Here is a 21,695-nt window from a genome sequence, read left to right as displayed (position 1 = left end):
AAATAAGCATCACTCGTCTATCTATTTTAGAGGCAAAAATATTGATCAAATCTGTATAATCTAATTGACAGATTATTTCTTTCTCAATAGACAATATTGCTAGCCCATTTAGTTTGTCATGTGACATTGTTGATCGAAGATAATTTTTGATTAACTTCAACTTCGAGAAATTTCTTTCTGTTGATGCAACTGTTACTGGTATGGTTAACAAAATCTTATGTAAATATTTGGGAATAAATCATTCAGTTTTGTCAGACATTGTAACATATCAATTGCTCTTTTTTCATTTGTTAAATAGCATCTCACGACCAACAACTCTGAATAAAATTCTTCACCATTAATGTAAGAATGTCCATCGTGACTCAATAATTGTTGAAACTCCATACAAGACTTCATCAAACTAGTTAAAGACTCACGTTTTAACTTCTCCAAATTCAATAAAAACTCAAATATTTCTTGATATTGTTTAAATTGTTCAAACTAAACTTCAAACGAAAATATCAATTATAAATAAAAAAATATTCAACTCTAAAAGACTCTTCACTAGATTGTGTCACATCATCATTGCACCTTTCAACTAATGCATCCTCCCTTTCTTAATATCACCGGCTTTACATTGAATTGATGTCTTCTCTCTTTGTTTCAATTTTCTCTTTTGAACTCTAGACAAATGTTTATGAGCTATTTTATACAAGATCAATTCCAGTAACTACAACCATTTTTTTGCAGTTGACAGATTCTGAAATAGTCACAATTTACAATTTCATCAAATAAAAATTGAATTCATCTAGCTATTTTCAAACAAAGTTAATTTAATCAACATAACATAACTCAACAACACATTCATTTATACCATGGAGCAATAAAAGTATAGAACTAGGATTTCGTCGTTTCAATATATTAGAACATCTGTTATAATTAATTGTTATGATTTTGATTTTGAATTATCGCATACAAATTCGAAAAATTCATTGATAATATAACAAAGAAAAAATCTATTAATGCAAGTACAACACTAAAGCTCCACTTATTTCAGACATTTCATCAAAACCACATAAATATTTTTTTTTGAATTAAAGGAGAACTAGCATGACACCCCACAACCATGACCCCACCGTTTAAACTCAAAGCGCTTCCAGATGAAATCGAACCCGTGACATTTTGGTCTCTTAAGCCGACTTTTACCATTGAGCTACCTTGGTGGGCAAAATCACATATGTATATAAGAGAAAATACTTATTTATTCAGCTTGTAAAATCAACAAACTGAATAATCAAACAAGATTTGAAGTAGATGATCAGATTGAGAAGAATTAGAATTGTTTGATACCTTTGGGGCCATGAGATAGAAATTATGGCGAGCCTTTTGCATCATATTAAATAATATATATATATATATTTATTAAAAAAATTGGGCCCCTTAGTAGGCGGGGCCATGAGGCAATGAGCCAATGACCTCTCTCGCCTCCAAATAGGTTCGGCCATGACGAGATGGAGCACCCATTTTCACACACCTCAGATTGCAATGATTTTACAAATCTAAAAAATGAAGAATAGACATGAAATGGTATATTAAGAGGTGAGTTCATCCCCTCCTCGTTCTATTTCGAATTTGTTGTCCGAGAAAAAAACGACAAATGAGGTAGAAAACAATCCTAAGTATTCCAAGGTGTATAGGAAAGTTTAAATGTCATATCATCTATATCTATTTCTAAAATATGACACCCAATATTTTCTATTAGCACTCTCATAATCTTCATCTTTTAACCCATGATGTACAACCCCAATGTATTAGTTAGTGACATTTTTTTTTTTAATTCTTTCTTTTAAACATTAAAATTTATGAATATGTCTTAGTCTAATATTCTAGTTGATTTGATTTATGAAGTTGATAATATTTTTTTTTGTCATGTTACTATTTAATTTGTTTTTAAACCATTATCATGTAGCACTAAAAAGATATATATTCTAATTGATTAAATGTATTATTAATTGACTTATTAAAAGCAGCCAAACCAGAGAAATAGTCAAATGTAAGTGGTTAAAAAGGGGCTTATTTAAAGATAAATATATAAATGATGGGCTTTTATAAGAGAATTATAGTTTAAGGGCTTCAAAATCATACCATACTTCATTTATATCGCCTTCCCCGGCCATTTTCTCCCATATCTTGCAGCCTGCCGTCTCATCGATTCGTTGATTTTCGAGCTCTTCACTACAACCCTTTCTCTATCGCCAGCTATGACGATCGGTTCAGCCGGATCCAGCGTCGTTGGTAAAAATATTTAAACAATTCCTCTCTATTAGTTTCGTCTGAAAACGATTTATGCCATTTTATGTTTTTGCCTGTCGATTTGACTCCAATTGTTGATGGATATATATGTAATCTGGGGTCCAATCTGATAGATTCAGCCTCTAAACATTGTTTCCCCCTTTTCGGCATATTTTGGATGAATTGATGATTGGGCTGTATTTTCATTGACAAATTTCTGCTAGCATGTGCATGTTATTATCTTCGCTTTCAGCTGTAATTTACTCTGTTCAAAACCATTTTTGATTTGTATTTCATGATGGAAGAAGCAAAGCCAATGAAGCAAAATTTAAACCATGTTTGCTCGTTCTACTTTCAGATATAGCCACGCATATAGGTATCATAGTGACTTAATTCTCACTAAAACAGTCACTTTTCAGAAAAAAACAGTCTCATGCAAAAGCCTCAACATTTGTAATAATTGGTTCTCATTAAAAAAAAAAAACACTATCATCTTAAATGGGCTCAAGTTGTCATGTCAGAGGAGAGAAATGGTCGAAAGGGAAAGTGATACGAGATAGATGTCAGTGTTTGGAATGACAATCACATGAGGAAGATTAGCTTAATTAGAATAGGATAATTGCTAGTTAAATGGATATGTTTTACAAACAATTTTTGTTATTTAACTTAATTAGTTGGTTAGGATAGTTATGTTAGCATTCTAGTAGTAGGATTATAATTATCATATTATATATATGAGACTTATGTTATCGTTTAATTATACAATGCAATTATTTAAAGGATTCTATGTTCTTCCTCGTTTCTCTTGCCTCTCACTTCACTTCTTGGATTATTTAAACTCTATAATTTGACCTCCATATTAGTATTAGAGTTTGCCTACGTGAGCATGTACCTTTGCTACTAATCTATCTTTCTTTTAGAATTAAAAAGGAAGAAGAAGAGAACAATACCTTATTTTTTACAAGGAATCGGACTTGGTTTTACTAGTTTACATATCATCTCTTGGTTTCTAGCGGGTTCATGTAGACGTGATGACCAAGCATTGTCATGGTACAATGATGACTTAGAGTATGAACACCTTGCTTGGATTGGATTCAAAAGATTGGTTCGTCAACTATTTATTATCACGATCTTTCTAAGATCTGAACTATTCTCGGTAGTAGGCAGCTATTGATGAAATCAAGCATGACACACAATCTAATCATTTAGTAGCTCTAGAACCTCGTTGCATTCCTGACTATCACTTAGACCTTCATTGAAGTCATTACGGTGGTTGACAAGACATCAAATGATTTTTATCAAAATGAGGAGTTATCGTCAATTCATTTGAAAAGCCACACGAAGAGCAACCTAATTCTTTTGTGTTGAATTGTCAATTAGAGCAATATGTTTGATATCTTCTCAATCTATGACCAAGCTATTGAAAAAACTCCAATATTTGGAAAGTGTTTTGTTTAGCTTGGACTATTGGAGATTGATACAAGGACAACTCAAATTATTTGCCTTTCTTTTGTGGGACTTATTTGCAAAAGAGAGGAAGAACATATTCATATTTAATTTTTATGGAAATGCCGACGAAGTTCTTGTCAACACTTGAGGAAATGTGTTTATTGAAGTGTAGGCATGTATACAATATAGATATTAGGGTTTGGAATTGCCAATCACATGAGGACATGTGGAGGGAATATTGTCTTACTTTTAATAGGATGCTTGTTGGTTAGATTAATATGCATATATATATATATAAACAACTATTGTTATTTAATTTAGTTTGGTGGCTAGGATAATTATGTTAGCCTTTTAGATGATCTATTTATTAGTTTATTAGAATTATAGTAAGATTAGGATTACCCGATTATATATACGGAACTTGTGTTATTTTTAAATACACAATGCAATTATTAAAAGCATTCTATGTTTCTTCCTCGTTTCTCTTGGCCTCTCACAACCCTTCTTGGATTGTTCACATCCGTAGAGTTTGAACTCTATCGGAAAGATCTATAATAAATAAAGGGATGGTTGGGGTGTTGTACTAGAATAAGGATATTAGTTCTATAAGAAACAGAAGGCCAACGTGTTGGTTAATATGCCTTTACGTACCCTCGGAATTGGTTTTGTATTCCTTCGGGTCCGAGGGATTTGGGAGAACAAGAACTTATCGCTAGCCCAGTCTTACCGCAATCTTTTTATTATAGAAGATAGCTTCTTTTTAACTTATTCAAATTTATATTTATTAAACTACTAATTCTATATGTCAACTTTATTTATAGTCACTATTTTTAAAAGAAAAATTCCAGTTAAGATTTTTCATATATCAATATTGAGATTTAACTTTAGTGTTTCCAAATAGGCATATATATTATTAGATAGTTTCCAACTTTAGTGTTTCAACTTTCACAAAAATTGGTCTGACATATATATTGATTGAGACCAAGAAAAACTACATTTATTTTATAATTTTATGAACTAACCAAATAAGGAAAGGGATGGTTGGGCAGTGACTCTAGAACAAGGAGGTGGTGGATATCGATGGCTAAAATCGAAAGGACAAAGTGTTGGTTATTATGCCTATGTGGCCTTGTACACACCACTCATCATTTAGGAGTTGGTTTCACCCGAAAAGGTTATAGTTTTTATTTGTGTTCTGTGGGAATCGAACCCTCTACCACATGGTTAAAAGTCATGCGCTCTACTAGCTGAACTAAGACTGCTGTGCTGTGAGAGGGATTTGTGATAACAATAACTTGTCTCTGAGTTAGCCAATCCTAACCACCCCAAGTAATGTAAACACTTTCTATCTATTATAGAAGATATTTTCGTTTTAGTCTTTTTGGAAATTCCATTTATCAAATTAATATTTTTATGTCATCATTATTTATACTAACTAATTTTCAATTTCAAGTTCAGAATATCCATATATCGAGGAGATTCAACTTCAGTGTTTCCAAATAGGCATATCATAACTTATGCGAGGTTATAATACGATAACGGGTTGCAATTTGAAGTTGTAATGGTGACAGGTGTTCTACCATAAGGGCTTACTTTTCCTTTTGTTGAGAGTCTGAAGCAGTTATGTGACAGTCTTCTGAAAATAGACTTTGATGAAAATTGAACCCTAACTTCTTTCTTTAGGTTAGAGAAGGACTTCTGAGTTCTGATTGTTCCATCACCGTCTATTTCTGACCTCTTTTTAGGAGTATTAGAAACATCTAACTAGACATAAGGTTTTTTGATATTAACAATTTGGATTTTGATTTATGAGTATCAAGCTTGTTTGTTTTCAGCTTTTTAATTAAGATTTAAATGATTCTCACATTTTGTCTCCTGATGTAGTTAAGATTGAAATGCGAGGAAAGTAAGTCTATTGTAATAAATATGAATTCTTTTGCATTTGTCCTCCCCTATGTTTCTTTGATTGGTTAAATTTTCTTCTCCTATTGAGTAAATATCATGTCTTTTATTTGAATGATCAGCTTTCTTAAAACTGTATAAATATGCTTGTTAATTCTCCACGTAATAAATGTCAATTCAATTTTTTGTTGTTGCAGTTCCTAGAAACTTCAGATTGCTGGAAGAACTTGAACGTGGGGAGAAGGGTATTGGAGATGGTTCTGTCAGCTATGGGATGGATGATGCTGATGACATCTACATGCGCTCTTGGACTGGTACCATACTTGGTCCACATAATGTAATAATCTATCTATCCCTTTGAACCTTTTTCTGTATGTTATCTTTTGCTAATTTAATATTTCATTGATGCTTGATAACATCAAGGAGGTATTGTTTGTATTCTTTTAGGTAATGTGGTATCTTTTTTATATTAAAACATATGGTTCATGCATTTGATATTCAAATTAACTGTCATTATTCATTATTTTGGATGAGATTCAACTTTAGTATGTGATTGCAACATTTCTATGCATCACTCAGCATGCAGAAGTCTGATTTTCAATTATACCATTCTTTCCATTATTAAAGTCTTTGTTGGATCAAGAATGAGCGGATCATTTCATGACTTGTACATGCTTGGTTGTATTTCTACCATAGCCGACGTGACTTTGGCTTTTCATGAAATTATCATTTTTTTTCCAAAAAAAAGAAAAGAGCATGAATCTGCTCTCTTGAAGGGGCAATTTTGTATGGTTGTTGCTCCTTCCTTTTTTTTTCACGATTCTCTGATAATTGTTGTTTAGTTGTTTACTGTAATGGTTTCAGTCTGTACATGAAGGACGCATCTACCAATTGAAGCTTTTCTGTGACAAGGATTATCCCAACAAGGCACCAACTGTTCGTTTCTACTCTCGTGTGAATATGACGTGTGTGAATCCCGACAATGGACTGGTAACTTTTTTTTACCAGTTGGTATATAAGTTTTATATACTCCATTCAACAGAAGCATAATAAAAGACAATGATTGAACACAGGTTGAGCCGAAGAAGTTTGGTGTGCTGGGTAACTGGCAACATGAGTGCAGCATGGAAGACATACTCACCCAACTGCGCAAGGAAATGGCAAACTCACACAACCGGAGGCTAGTCCAGCCTCCGGAGGGAACCTATTACTAGACTTCATTGGTAATACATATAGATAAAACATATATATATATATACCATATTAGTAGCTAAAATGAAGTCTGGACTGCTGAAGTGTGTTATAAAACCAACCCAATTGTCTGTCGTTCGGTCGGTCTGTGCATCTTGTCCCTGTTGCTGTAGGCGGTGGCAGAAAATATTGGCTATGCATAAATTCTTAGTTTTGGTTGGTTTTTAGTGTGTTTGGTCATAACACCTTATTTTATGACATTTTGTTTGCTTGTTAGTTTATTTCCAACCTTCTTCCCCCTTGGCTTCACTTTCGAATTTCTAAGTTTGGCATCTCTTTCGAGGAGTAGGGTTCGCACTTGGATGTGTTTCAGATTAGCAACTAGTATGCTTGAACCCTAACTTGGATGTTCAGTTTGGAACCCTAACCCGTGTATGCATACCAGGGTTGGGCCAGATTGTCAAACCCTAGTTGCCATATTATATCAGTTTTCAAAGATTTCTTCGCTCAAAGTCCAGACTTCTTCTGTTATGCGTCTATTTCATTCTTTTTATTTGTTTTCTAATATCTACATGAATGCTGTAACTGTAAATATGGGTTATGCTGGTGTGGCAAGGATTTGTATCACAAAGTGGTTATAGTGACCAGATCTGTTTGAGATTGTGATTGAAAGTGACAATATACATGAATAAGTGCAAATATCTGAGTTACTTTCTTATTACATTATGTTACTTTGAGGTGGTGGTTGGTTATATCTTATATTATTATTATTACATGTGGGTCTTTAAATTGATGAATCATTTAAGAAGAAATTGAAATATGTGCAAATTGGATATGAATTAATTCAAAATCCTTGATTGAAGAGGAGAAGGGTTTAACCAATTTTGATGACATAGATCCCAAGAGAAGACCCAGCCCTTCCCAACCACTCACTCACCCACCAAATGTGTGCACCAACAACTATATAAATATATATATTTTTATTAAATATGACAAGATTTGAAATAGAAATCAATGCTTGAGTTTAATCTTCTGAATTAAAATAACATTTACATTTGTAAAATAATACATACTACTACTACTTACTAGAAGATGAAGAAAGTGACAATAATAATAATAATAGTAGCAGCAGAAAACAGAGTGAAGCAGAGATTCAAAGGTGGTGTTTTTAAACATCGACATGACAGCTCTGAGCCAACTGATATTTGATGGAGGGTCCCGACAGAAATCCGTTACCACCGTTTCTTCCTCCACCACCGAATGAAATGTACGCCGGACAATTCGCGTAAAGCCGGTACCGGCCGGATATAAAGTTTCCGACTTTCCATCTCACACGTCCATCCACTCGGATATTGATCAGAACCGTCCCCGCCACCTGATCCTGCCCTAGTGACTCCCCCAGGTAAGGAGCCACCGGAACTGAGCTGCCGTAGATAAAAGGGGACCAAACTGTAACGTCTTTATGCCCCTGCATTTTGAACATGTTTTAGCCACCAAGGAAACAAAATAACTATGATAATATTACAAACCCACCTGGTAAGAAGGCGGGAGAAGGGTAGGGAGGGTGATTTGCTGGCCGTGGTAGCTAGCGTAGACGTCAATCTTGTCGTAAAAGATGCCGATTCTGGCGTTTGGGTTGCGAGAGGAGATGGTTATTTGAAAATTTGAAGTGAGTGAATTTGGAAGGTTGAGTGGGGGTCCAGTGCCGGTGATGTTGAAGGCAAAGATGGTTGCGTCGATGAGAATGAACTGGGGTTTAGTGGGTCTGAGGATTAACCAGATGAGGAAGATGACAAACAGGACTAGAATGATGAACGACAGAACACCTCCTATCATCTTGCGATTGAACTTCCGGTGATCGTCGTCGTCGTGGCCACATTCTTTGACAGTCATTTTGTTGGGTCTATTAATGATGATGGGAAATGGGGCTAACAGAGACTAGCTATCTGTAGTGGGAGTGAGTGAGAGAGAAAGAAGAGCAGAGTTTCACATGGAAGGAAACAGATATATAGGAAGAGAGTGTACTATGTGGAGTTTAATTATTATTATGGCTTTCAATGAATTATATTTTTTTTATATAAGATGAGTTAGTTTAATTAGGGTTTGCATATACCAGAATATACAAGTTAAGTTAAAGGAAGATGATGAATACTGCCAAATAAAAAAAAGTGGGTGGTTGAGCCAGAATAAGAGCAAGGCATGTATGTATGTTGTTTCATGATGCAATTGCAAAAGAATAACCTTTTCTTTCTACCTTTTACAAATTAAGTACCCATGAAAAAAAAACATAAATTTATTTGAAGTTAACATAGAAAAAAAAACATAAATTTATTTGAAGTTAACATAGAAGTCAACTTAAGAGACAAAATGTTACGGGTTCGATTCCAGAGACAAAATGTTACGAGTTCGATTCCATCTAGAAGGTTATCAGCTAGTTCTCATTTAATTAAAAAAAATAACATAAAATGGACAACCACTTGACCAACTCTTAATTTGATAATTTGATCAATCTTTCTATCTTCAAAATATCAGAGGGGTAAAATGCAACTTCTAGATGGGGCCTATAGATAGTTTTTGTATAACTTGGCTTTGAAGTCACAATGAAAGAAGATTAGCAAACTAATTCCCTGATTCACCAAACTTCAAATCATTATTCGTCTGTCCTCTCACACACACACACACACACCAAACTTACTTGCATCTCACTCTCTCTTTCTGAAGCTAAGAATATACACGCACATATTCATGACTTTTGCCCATAAGTGAATCTACTTGATTGACAAATCCAAGTGAAAGCAGCAAAGAGATATACTTAGAATCAATCAACTAAACTAAACAATCACTGGTTATAGGATAGGACACCTGTGTCCCACAGACTAATAAAGCTGGGATTGGTTACTGAGTGGTGGAAAGCATCAAACAAAGGGGGGGTGGGGGGTAAAAGCTCATTCTCTATTTCTAAAGGCAGAAGAGAACACACTAAAATACAACTTACAAAAGGATGATGCAAAGAAGATAGGAACATATATATACATAAAAGAGTATTCGAGGATCCCACTCTTAACCAAAAAGATATGTCGACATTTCTTATTGGGGGCAGAAACCATCATAATTAACTCATCCAACAGGATATACATACCATCTTCCAATTTCTATCCTTTAGGTCCACATTTATATCAAAATCAAATAAAAATATTAGAGGCTTAGAGTATTTTCATTGATTCACAAAGGTGTTGAAACATCCATAATCAATGTGTATGTAATGAGTTCAAAACAAAAACCATTTAACAAATCAAAAGTGTACAATGCAGAAATCAATAGGGTAGTTGACACCACCATTATATGAAGTATTTGAACGATTTATTCGCTATTCATTTTTCTTCATGCTCCGTTTGTTCTTACTCGGAAAGAATTTGTTCAATCTTCTGATAGTTACAACATCGCCAGTTCCATGAAAAGTGGAGATCACACTTTACACCGAGATTAATTCAAGAGAGTCTAACCGAGGAGGATTCAATGACCCAAATATTAGACAGATGAAGAAGAATCAGATGCATCTTTGGCTAAACTCCAAAGGCTGTTGGCTGGCTTGCTCTTAAAAATGTGTTAATTATTATGAAGGTCGTCATCAAAGTAATAATAGTCCTCCTAACAATTTCTTCGTCATCCAAATGCACACAATCCAGCTTTAGACATCAACATCAATCTAACTAATCTACACTGCCATCTTTATTTTCTTTCCCTAGAATTGGCGACAGGGAAGCAAGTATCTAGATATTTCGAGACCAGAAATTGGTTAAAGGATCAAAATTCAGCAGCTGAATCTCAAAACCGAAATGGTTAGACCCAGCTACAAAATGTAATGTGGCTGGCAATAGGCTGTGGATGCGACAAAATCAAAACACAGATGATAAAAAGGAATTAACAGCATTCAAATTCCATTTTCTTACTAAGCAATCAAGATTTATCCATCTTATGGGAACTACTTATAAGCAAAACTAGTTAGTATAAGTTATTACACAATAATAATTGCCTTTGGAAATATATTTTCATTCTCCATTGGATTCAAATGATTAACCATTTCAAAACAAAGGCTAATGCTATCTTGTAAGCTGCAGCTTCAAATGGAACAGAGAAAATTCAAACCAAACAAGATAGTCATTCGATTAGATGAAAGAATGGATATTCATAATTCATTCATTAGCATAAGGAATCTATACAAATTGTCATTTTTTGCATGTAAGTGTATTGTCAATCTACCAATGTTTCTTCCAAATTTTCAAATCTGATTACCAGCAAAAGAGAAATTTACCAAAACAATCTCACAGACCAACTTTGCATACACTTCCCGCCCCACTTGTCAAATCTCCCGAGCTTCTATTGGAGATAAGTCCAACATTCAAATTACCGCAAGAAACCGTAACGATCGGCTGTTTCCTCCACCAAAATCCAGCCTTAAATTCTACCCGAGCCAACACTCTCACATTAAAATTCACGCTTCCTCGTTCCCTCTCCCAATCGATGCCATCAGCAACCCATTTTTCAACATAAGCCGACGATGCGGCGACAGTCGCACTTACATTCGTCTGATCCAACTTCCCTTGATTAAAAGGCGGCAATGTCGTGTCCGATATAGGCTCCGATTTATAGAAAACGTAAGCCTCGACGTGGTCGTAACTAAGCGTGAGTTTTTTGTTAGGATTCCTGACATTCAATCGGACATTCCAGTAGCCAGAGATCAGCGATGGCGATGAGGAAATACTAAAATTGGTGACGGAAAACGAATCGACCCGGAAATCGGGGAGTTTAGGGCGAAGAATGAGCCAAATGATTAAGGAGATTGTTCCGGCGATGATGAAGGCGGCGATGATGATGAAAAATATACGGGGGAGAAGTGTGGCGCGGCGATTGGAATAGGGCTGGGTATAGTAAGGGTTAGTATTGTAGTAGGTTGTGCTCATTGGAGGCTGTGCGGCGTAAGGATAGGCAGCACCTGATGTGGAGTAACCGTTCTGATTGTTTGACTGTGGCGGCGGATAGCCGGCGGCGGGGATTCCGGTGACGGTTGTAGATTGCTCCGTCATTGACAGACAATTAAGCAAGATCAATTAGTAATATTCTATTGAACAAGATAACCACAAATATAGTATTTTTTTTTCTATATATTTCCGCCTCTTATTTTGTTCTTATTCTCAATCCCCAAGAGGCGGGCCCAGATAAACCCAAGAGACCCAACTCTACCAAATTAAAATAAGTTCAGGCCCACAGACTCAGCCCAGACGTCTAGTGGGCCTCATCCTTAGTTTCCTTATATCTTTGTTTCCGTTGATATGTCTGAACCCGATTTTCATTTCAACCCGTCCATTCAAAATTAGAAAAAAAAATACACATTAAATGTGGATGTATAACCCATTAATAAATATAAACTAAGTTTTAAAGTATGAGATTAGGGGTGGGTTGGTATGGTATACCTTAGTATTTTATCCATACTTTATATCTTATCTAAAATTTTGTATGTAAAAAATGCATACATTTACCTTACCTTGATTTCGGTATATACCTTGATTTTGATATACCTTAATTTTGGTATACAAAAATTCATACATTTACCTTACTTTGATTTTAGTATACCTTAATTTTGGTACGGTATCAATATTATACCTTTGATATCTAAAAAGTATATTAACTTAAAAAAAAATCAATATTCTCGATAAGGTAGAGATTGTATATATTGATTAATATTTCAGTATAATTATATTTTGATATTATTAAAAAAAATATTTTTATAATTAAATTAATATCAAATATATTAAATTATTTCCTTATAAGTATTATATATATATTTATATATATTTTAAGTTATTATTACTATTTCGGTATATCTCGATATACCAAAATTTTAAAAATTTCATATCTTTACCATACCAATAATTTCGATATGGTATCATACCTTAACTTTTTTTTGGTATACCTTAAAAATCGATATTTTCGATATATTGCAGTACGGTATTTTCGATATACCTTTAATATCAATAATTTTTTCTACCCTATGTGGGATACATATAGGGTTGTAAATGAATCAAATACTTTTGATTCGATTCGGTATTTGTATTCGAATTTTGATATTCGTATTCGTAATTTTGTGATTCGAAATCAAATAAAAATATTCGATTCGACTAATAAACGAATACGAATACAAAATCAAGATATTCGATTATTCGCTAATATTCAATTAAATATTCGATTATATATTATATTATATTATTATATATTATATATATATTATTATTATATATTATATATATATATATATTATTATATATATATATATATAATATATATATATATATATATATTATATATATTATATTATTATATATATATTATATATATTATTATATATATATATATTATATATTATATATATAATATAATATATATATATTATCATTTTATTAATTTTATTAATTTTATTTTTATAAATATTATTTATTCTAAAACCCTAGTATATATATATATATATTTCTTTGGTTGAAAACTTGAAACTCACGTCTAGTCATTCTGCTGTTAATCACTCAAAACCTACCACCGCCTCCATCTCATCTCTTCTCTTCTTCGGTCGACGTTACTTCGGTCGCTGCCGCCGCCTCTATGTAGTTCTCTTCTCTACTCGTCGTCTTCTCCACTCGACACTACTCTAGTGATTTCTCCGTTGAGTCATTTTCTTCTCCGGCCATGTATTTCTTGACCAGCTGTAACACATATCTGATATGACTATTAAATATTGTATATAATTTAGAATATAGATATATTTTTTAACATTTTAAGCTCTAATTACATATTTGTTATGAAAGGGGGAGAAAACTATAATCGAGATAAATGATAATTAATGTGATGGTTCCTTGCGAATTGTGAATGTGAATTTTGATGGGGAGAAAGATAAGAAAGAAGGTAAAGATGATGAAGTTGAGGAAGAAGGTAAAAATGTGAAAGATGGTAAAGATGATGAAGTTGAGGAAGATAAGGGCATTTTGAAAGGAAAAAGAGAAAGAAAGTTTCCAAAGCTCATACCGAATTCATTGAAGTGATCGGAAATGATGGAAATTTTAAGTACCAATGTATATATTGCAAAAGTTTTCTTTTTAGGCCAACTACCTAGAAATTAACATTCTCAATTCGCAAGGCACCATCACATTCATCATCATTTATCTCGATTATAGTTTTCTTCCCCTTTCATAACAAATATGTAATTAGAGTTTAAAATGTTAAAAAATATATTTATATTCTAAATGATATACAATATTTAATAGTCATATTAGATATGGGTTACAACTGATCAAGAAATACATGGCCGGAGAAGAAAATGACTCACTAGAATAGTGTCGAGTGGAGAAGACGACGAGCGGAGAAGAGAACTACATGGAGGCGGCGACAGCAACCGAAGTAACGTCGACTGGAGAAGAGAAGAGATGAGATGGAGGCGGTGATAGGTTTTGAGTGATTAGCAGCAGAATGACTAGATGTGAGTTTCAAGTTTTCAACCGAAGAAATATATATATGTACTAGGTTTTAGAATAAATAATATTTATAAAATTAAAATTAATAAAATGGTATATATGTATATAATCGAATATTAACGAATACCGAATCGAATATCTTGATTTTGTATTCGTATTCGTTTATTAGTTGAATCGAATCGAATATTTTTATTCGAATTCGAATCACAAAATTACGAATACGAATATTAAAATTCGAATACGAATACCGAATCGAATCAAAAGTATTTGATTTATTTACAACCCTAGACTGGACTGCTTGTGATATCTCACGGATCTGCTCCCCCGATCAATATCCCTATTTTTGTTGGGTACCCGATTCCCGTTTCCAATTGATACCTCAATACTCAATTATATAAGTATAAATTGTAAATTTAATAAAAATAAACATTAACTATAAAATATTAAAGATTATAAAGAAATATAACATACTATTATTATACTGATATGGGCATATGGCATTTGAAATATCAAATTAAATTCTCTATTTCCGAACCAAATTTTACAGACCCGAATTAAAATACTCCAACTCATTATCATATATATGGGATATACGTCTAACCGTTATTATCCGCGCACTCTTGAGCGGTAGATCCATATCAGTCGGTTCGGGTTCAAGGGACCATTTCCATTGAAGATCCGAAAGAATTGAGACACTGCAGTTCGCAGGCGAAAGTCGAAACCGCGAATCACCTTAACAGATTGGGGACTCCCTCCGCCCCGGAACCCTTGAAGATTCTCGTTGCTTGCGTGATTATCAAGGACCAAGGTGCCGTCGTCGTCTTCAGCCCCTAGTTGGCCGATACTCTAGTGTCGCAACAAGAAAGAGCCTAGGTCGCGGCCTTCTTCAGCCATTTTCAGTCTCTTGATTTCAAGGTATTTCATTTTTTATTTTTTTTGCATGTTTAGGGCAGATTCTTGTTCGCGCAAAATCTTTGGATCTGATTAGGACCTTAAACTATAGCTATGTCTGCCTAGGACTTCACCCATCCATACCTTATTAGGGTAGATTCTTGTTTTTTCAAATTTGTAATCATCAGTAGGTCTCAAGCAGTCGTTTTGGTGGTCTCACTGCGTGGATTTCCCCAGATTCTCATATTATTGTTTGCGTGAATCCCCTTTCCGAACAAAATATGCTTGAGATTTGTTCTGTTCTTTATTTTCTTAGATACTAACACTAACTATTGGTGGCCTGATTGTGGGGAATTAACTATACTTTTGTATAGTTCTGATTCTTTATATCTGTTACTTCTGGTTGCATATAGGTTAATTTATTAGTATAATGTTTATGCATTTTCAGGATCTGTGAAGGGGAGAATACAAAGACAAGCTGCTGCTGCATTCACTTATATTTTGCCCCTCTTCTGCAATTGAGCCTTTGAACAACTTTTTCAATGTCAGACGCTGGTGAACCTCCACAGTCTGAGCAAGGTCTGGTGTTATCTTCATCAACTCTATGTTCTGTGATGTTATGCTCCTACTTTATTTTAGTCTCTAATGTATTCAAAATTTTATTTGATATCTGCAGTTTGCAACTTCTTCCGAAAACCATCAAAGAACAGAAACATAAGAAAGAGGGAAATTAATGAAATTGATGAAGATGAGGATTCTAAAGGTGGTAGCTCTTTGATGCAAACTAAGAAAAAGCTTCCGCAAGCCGATACCAAGCTGCATTTCTCTAATGCGCCTTCAAAGCGTTCAATGTTGTCTGAACAAGAGCCAGAGTCCAAGACTAAAATCTTTCAATTTGAATCTTCCAAGGAAATTCAAGTTCAAGGTGATAGCAAAGCAACTGCGACTCTTGAAACCGAGACCGATTTCTCTAACGATGCTAGAGCAATCAGAGAGAGGGTGCTTAAGCAATCGACTCAGATTTTGAAGGGGAAACCCAAGGATTCTGGTGGTGAGAAACTGTATAAAGGTATCCATGGGTACACTGATTTTAAAGCTGGGTTCAGGAGAGAGCAAACAGTTGCTTCTGAGAAAGCTGGTGGGTCACATGGGCCACTTAGAGCTTCTGCTCACATAAGAGTTTCTGCGAGGTTTGACTACCAACCAGATATTTGTAAAGATTATAAAGAGACTGGTTACTGTGGATATGGAGATTCTTGCAAATTTATGCATGACCGGGGAGATTACAAGTCAGGATGGCAGATGGAAAAGGAATGGGACGAATCTGAGAAGATTAGGAAAAGAAATTTAGCTCTCGGAGGTGATGATGACATAGATGGGGAGACAGAAGCGCCGAATGATGAAGACGATGAGGATGCCTTGCCCTTTGCTTGTTTCATTTGTAGGCAGCCTTTTGTAGATCCTGTTGTGACAAGGTGCAAACATTACTTTTGTGAGCACTGTGCATTGAAGGTAAAGATACATCCCCTTTTCCGTTTTGAATTGCTTTTTACTGGATCATTTTTATTTATCTTGTCAGGTTATGCTGGTGTTAGCTTGAATCATGGCTATATATGATTCATTGAAGCAAATAAAACCTTATATACCTCCGCCAATAAAATTCTTTTTTCTTAAAGTAGAACACAATCAATGTTTTTTAGTTGAAAATAACTGACAAAGATTAGGTAAAGGAGGAGCATCACAACTAAATATTTACAGCACTAAGATGGATGGATCGTGAATTTGCAGATAGCAATGTGCATTCTGTTTGCTACTAATCATCTTGGGTGGTTATTTACTCGATGTCCCCCATTATAAACTAATTTTTAGTAGAGAAGAGTCTGTAGTGCACATTTTGTCCTCTAGCTGTTAAATGTAATTGACCCAGCCTATTCTCCCCCTAGAACCCACATGTTTAGGAGTTGGGTGATACTATGTTTAAAGGTAATAGCCATGCAAATATAGAACATTTCTGCAAATCCAGAATTTCAAGATTAGACCAGTTTCTTCTCAGGGCATGTGCTATTGCCTCTTTCTTACCTCTTTCCTGATCAATACCTCGGGACCTTGGGAATCTATGAATGTTATTCCTTCCTTTATTTTGGAAATGGATTGAAAAAAGAACATATTGCTGGTAACTGAGTTACAAGAGGCTTGGACTAAAGGGTTTTGCTACCCTGAGGTATGATTCTCATTGAAAGCATCAGATTAAAGTGGGATGTCATTGTGTTGATGTGCTAGCTTCCTCCAAGTATTAGTCAACGTGCGAAAGCTGGTCTCAAACTCTGGTTACCAAATATATATACATATTGTGTTTAGGAAAGGAGCTCCTGGATACAGTTGGACTATGTGAAATGATTTTGTTTGTGACTAACTTTTACCTGTTTATGTGAGTTTTTTTTTTAATTTAATTTTGATGTGTGTGTAATACATACATCCTCTGAGATATCCTTCCTAACTTTGGGATGCATATTATTTATTTATTTGGCTTGCAGCATCACGTGAAGAACAAGAAGTGTTTCGTTTGCAACCAGCCAACCAACGGGCTATTCAACACTGCTCTGGAGATCAAGAAAAGAATGGCTGCAGAAGGGAAATGATGCCCCATGGTTAGTTGAGTGAATGATGGATGGATGGATGGATAGATCTACATACATTTTAATGATGACTATGCTTTTGTAATTTGTATTGTGTCCACTATTTTGCTTGCTTGCTTCTTGTTAACCGCAAAGGCTGGAAACAATATGTGATTGAAATTTTGTTGCAAAGCTACAGTGTTGTATTAAGAGTTATAATGGAAATTTATCGAATAAAGAGTTTACATTAATTAGAATCGTTACCCTAAATTATAACATATCGTAAAACTCTTAGATTTGCTAAGAGCATATCTGAATACCCAAAGTTTCATATCGAAAGTGAGTTTTAGCAAAAGCTGCTCTTCGAAGTTGTATCGATAGGTGATAGGTTGAAAGGATAGAAAGAAAATGTTATACCCTCAGGTAGGAATAAGAGAGTTTACTCGAATACAACTAATAAGTACATAACCAAACAAGTTGTAAAAACAAAGATTGTGGTGATTCGATGATCTTTGCAGAGGGGGATCCTGATATGGTTCTTGTTATGATTGGATGGCGGCCGATATGATATATATATATATATATTTGCAGCAGTAGTAGTAGTCATAGTAATAGGCTTTTGATAATTCCAGGAATCGAAATTCAGAACTGTCAAGATCTATAGATACTGCCAAGTAAAATAAATAAATAAAATAAAAAAGTCAAATAGACGCCATATCCAGAATCTTACTGTCAGTCACTTCACTAATCCAATGTCTATCTATCTATCTATCTCAATGCTTATATGCCTAGTTTGATTATATATCATTTGGTAGGTTTTATTCTGCTGCTGTTTATGTGCTCTAGATTATTCTGGCTGTTTAATATTTTTTATTTAAAATAATTAGAATTAATTATTAACTTAATTTTAAATATTATTCTTATATGAATATATTAACTTCTTATGTAAATTTTTAAAAAGTTTTTAAAATTCAAACAAAAGTAAAAGAAAATTTTATATCTAACAAAGTGTTGGACCAAATTTTCATTATTCGATATTTTCGAATCTAATTTTAAATTAATTTGAATTCAAATCAAGTTTACAATTTGGTTTTCGAGGTGGAATAGAAATTTTAATTAATTTTTTATTATATAATTTATAAAGAATATTAGTTCCTTTGAACAGTTTGATTTTCTAAATAACTTATAAACAATAATAAGAATTCGAAAAACAAAGACTTGGAGTAATCTAAAACCAAATCAAAAAAATATCCCGAAAACCATATATATACTATATGAGAATTAATTTGGATTAAGCTTAAGGTATTAATTAATTAATTCTTGTTTGAATTAGGTGTAAGATTAGAAGATAAAAAATCATATATATATGTACGTCAGGTTCTGAAAGATTCCTAGTGTGTGTGTGTATGTATGTGTGAGAGAGAAAGAGATCATGATCAGATTGAGACGGCGGCCGGCCGGAGATGATGATCTGATGGGAAGAGCATAACGGAAACAACTAGTGATGATGATGATGATGACGCCAGATGAGAAATAATGATTAATTTGTGGAATGAAACTAGCCAGCAGCTATATATGGCTGCTCCAGCAATCATCATTTTTCATATATAAATACGTACGTGCGTACCCACCAGAATTCAATTAATCAAATATCCATTAATGCCTTGAGAAGAACCAGCTAGCTAGCAAACACATTATCATCATGATGAATATTATTAGTAATAGTAATAGTAATACTAGAAGGACTTTGGTAGTTATAACAGTCATGATCTTCCTCTTCGTGATGATCATGCTCTTGATGCAAGATCATCATGCCACCCCATCGACCTCTAATCATTCTTCTATTAATTATGCATCTGCAAACAGAAAGGTATGTAAATGTTCAAATATATATTGTTCATATTTATTACCTAACCTAATTACCTAACAGCATGCATGTATATATATATGGCAGCAGGTGTATAAATATCATGCAAAGAAGAGAACAAAGATCACCTGGCCGGAAAAGGTGGTGGTGGTGGAGGATAATAACAATAATAATAATATTGAAGCAGAGCTGAGGAATGCTCCGGCAGGTCCCGACCCACTTCACCACAAAGGCCGTGGAAACAACAAAAAGCCAAGCACTAATGATCACCAATATTTCTCCCCATGACTAATCGCTAGCTAGCTTTAATTAATTTCCAAAATATATATTTCTCCTACAGACTATGTTTAAGTCACTACTAATCTTGCAATGGGTAATGGGTTCACTTTTTTTTGGTAGTATTAATTAGTTGCGCCAAATGCTGGATCTGTCACTAACAGTGTTTTTTTTAAGCTTTATTATATATTAATTAATGTACAAGTAGTTGCAGTTTAATTAATTAGTTGTAAAAAAGACTTGCTTAATGACAGAAAGTTTCTTTTCTAGTTCTACCTCTCATTAATATCAAAATTATATATATATATTAACTTAAAACTCAAATTTGGATACTCTCATATTTGTTTTGAGTACTTAATTAACCACAAATAAATATGTTTTTTAATCTTCATTTGTATATTTAACAGGCTACAGTGTGTACTATAAGATTGTATCCACGCGCCTATATATATATATATGGACTGTAAAATTTATTGGAACATAGTTAAATCTTTTTATAATAATTTCAGTAAGACAAAAAAAAAATATTTTATCAAATTTATTACTTTATTGATATAATAATATTTTATTACTTTGTCAAAGTTTTATTATATAATAGTTATGTACACTATTAGAAACCATTTTGTTCTTCCTTCAAAAAATTAACACTTTGAACAATTATTTGTTATAATACGAGTAAAACATAATTAGTGCGGTGCAAAAAAAATCGGAAGACAATAACCCAACAGAACCGTTAAATTACCAGTTTTATTTAATTTGTTTATTGGTTAACCGGTTCTAATGGTTCCGATTAACCGGTTTTTTATCGGTTAAACGGTTCAATTTTCGGTTGAACTATTTTTCTAACGATTAAACCGGTAAACAAGTAATAATTTAATCATATATATTTATATTAGTTATTTTTATAAATATTAGATATATTATAAATAATATTTAATAATATAATATATATATATATATTAGTTTATTTTAAATTTTAAATTATAATTTATATTGAATTATTTTTAAACATGTATTAGTTTAAAAATGAATACTTTTCAAATATATTATATTGTTAGACTAATATAATATATTATAAAATATTTTTATACATAATTTTGAAATATTATTATAATATATTATATTATTATAATAATAATATAATATAAATAAAAAATGGAATATAGCATCAAAATTTGTACTATTTAAAAAAAAATTATTTAATAAATTTAATACTTAATTTAAAAAACTAAATTAACACTTTACGGTTAAACCGGTTAATTGATCGGTACTGATCGAAACTAATGATTCTAAAATCGGTAAAATCGATACCAATACTGACCGATTAACCCGTTTGTAAAATAAAAGATAAAACCGGACTTAACCTAAACCATTTAACAGGTTAATCGCTTAACCGACGACCGGTTGAACACCCTACACATAACTAAAATTATTTGATGAGGTTAATTTTGGCTTGAGTGAAATTGAATAAAGCTTCTATATATTCATATTTAAAAAAATATATATATTATAATTTATATACAGAATATATAATTATGCAATTATTATTTTACATATTATTTGAACACTAAAGTAAGTTATTTAAAAAAAATCAAGTATTCATCTTTTTTTGATTAGCTTATAGTATTTTTATTGAGAATATTACTTTATATTTAATCGAGTTATTATTTTATCTTATAGTATTTTTTAACGAGAATATTACTTTATATTTAACAG

The 21,695-nt window shown here is 33.1% G+C and overlaps 4 protein-coding genes across 4 annotated transcripts; 2 read left to right on the top strand and 2 right to left on the bottom strand.

The window, feature by feature from the left end:
• The first annotated feature begins 2,130 nt into the window (after window positions 1-2,130).
• On the top strand, window positions 2,131-7,110 carry LOC124933073 (ubiquitin-conjugating enzyme E2 variant 1C-like). Its single transcript, XM_047473801.1, has 4 exons — window positions 2,131-2,274; window positions 5,820-5,959; window positions 6,487-6,612; window positions 6,696-7,110. The coding sequence occupies exons 1-4, from the start codon at window positions 2,241-2,243 to the stop codon at window positions 6,834-6,836; spliced, it is 441 nt and encodes a 146-aa protein (XP_047329757.1). The 5' UTR covers window positions 2,131-2,240; the 3' UTR covers window positions 6,837-7,110.
• Window positions 7,111-7,831: 721 nt separating this feature from the next.
• On the bottom strand, window positions 7,832-8,805 carry LOC124931752 (NDR1/HIN1-like protein 1). The gene is made up of 2 exons (XM_047472302.1): window positions 8,347-8,805; window positions 7,832-8,281 (listed from the first exon to the last, which is right to left on the bottom strand). Exons 1-2 carry the CDS (start codon window positions 8,704-8,706, stop codon window positions 7,982-7,984), a joined length of 660 nt encoding a protein of 219 aa, XP_047328258.1. The 5' UTR covers window positions 8,707-8,805; the 3' UTR covers window positions 7,832-7,981.
• Window positions 8,806-10,982: 2,177 nt separating this feature from the next.
• On the bottom strand, window positions 10,983-11,948 carry LOC124931264 (NDR1/HIN1-like protein 1). The gene has a single exon (XM_047471694.1). It carries the CDS (start codon window positions 11,895-11,897, stop codon window positions 11,136-11,138), a length of 762 nt encoding a protein of 253 aa, XP_047327650.1. The 5' UTR covers window positions 11,898-11,948; the 3' UTR covers window positions 10,983-11,135.
• Window positions 11,949-15,005: 3,057 nt separating this feature from the next.
• Window positions 15,006-18,046, top strand: LOC124929478 (zinc finger CCCH domain-containing protein 1). Its single transcript, XM_047469848.1, has 5 exons — window positions 15,006-15,245; window positions 15,670-15,727; window positions 15,762-15,800; window positions 15,898-16,733; window positions 17,756-18,046. The coding sequence occupies exons 3-5, from the start codon at window positions 15,764-15,766 to the stop codon at window positions 17,858-17,860; spliced, it is 978 nt and encodes a 325-aa protein (XP_047325804.1). The 5' UTR covers window positions 15,006-15,245; window positions 15,670-15,727; window positions 15,762-15,763; the 3' UTR covers window positions 17,861-18,046.
• Window positions 18,047-21,695: the final 3,649 nt, after the last annotated feature.

The sequence above is a fragment of the Impatiens glandulifera genome, chromosome 3 (assembly GCF_907164915.1).
Source record: "Impatiens glandulifera chromosome 3, dImpGla2.1, whole genome shotgun sequence".
Taxonomy (NCBI): Eukaryota; Viridiplantae; Streptophyta; class Magnoliopsida; order Ericales; family Balsaminaceae; genus Impatiens; species Impatiens glandulifera.
Note: the sequence above shows the minus strand (reverse complement) of the source record. Positions and strands in the feature narration are given on the sequence as shown.

Bases quoted from the DNA above. Each gene is read 5' to 3' on its own strand.
- LOC124933073 (XM_047473801.1), top strand. From the start codon at position 2,241: ATGACGATCGGTTCAGCCGGATCCAGCGTCGTTG. The intron at 5,960-6,486 runs GTAATAATCTAT...TAATGGTTTCAG, and splicing joins CCATACTTGGTCCACATAAT to TCTGTACATGAAGGACGCAT. The intron at 6,613-6,695 runs GTAACTTTTTTT...GATTGAACACAG, and splicing joins TGAATCCCGACAATGGACTG to GTTGAGCCGAAGAAGTTTGG.
- LOC124931752 (XM_047472302.1), bottom strand. From the start codon at position 8,706: ATGACTGTCAAAGAATGTGGCCACGACGACGACGATCACCGGAAGTTC. The intron at 8,282-8,346 runs GTGGGTTTGTAA...TTCAAAATGCAG, and splicing joins TTCTCCCGCCTTCTTACCAG to GGGCATAAAGACGTTACAGT.
- LOC124931264 (XM_047471694.1), bottom strand. From the start codon at position 11,897: ATGACGGAGCAATCTACAACCGTCACCGGAATCCCCGCCGCCGGCTAT.
- LOC124929478 (XM_047469848.1), top strand. From the start codon at position 15,764: ATGTCAGACGCTGGTGAACCTCCACAGTCTGAGCAAG. The intron at 15,801-15,897 runs GTCTGGTGTTAT...TGATATCTGCAG, and splicing joins ACCTCCACAGTCTGAGCAAG to TTTGCAACTTCTTCCGAAAA. The intron at 16,734-17,755 runs GTAAAGATACAT...TTTGGCTTGCAG, and splicing joins GTGAGCACTGTGCATTGAAG to CATCACGTGAAGAACAAGAA.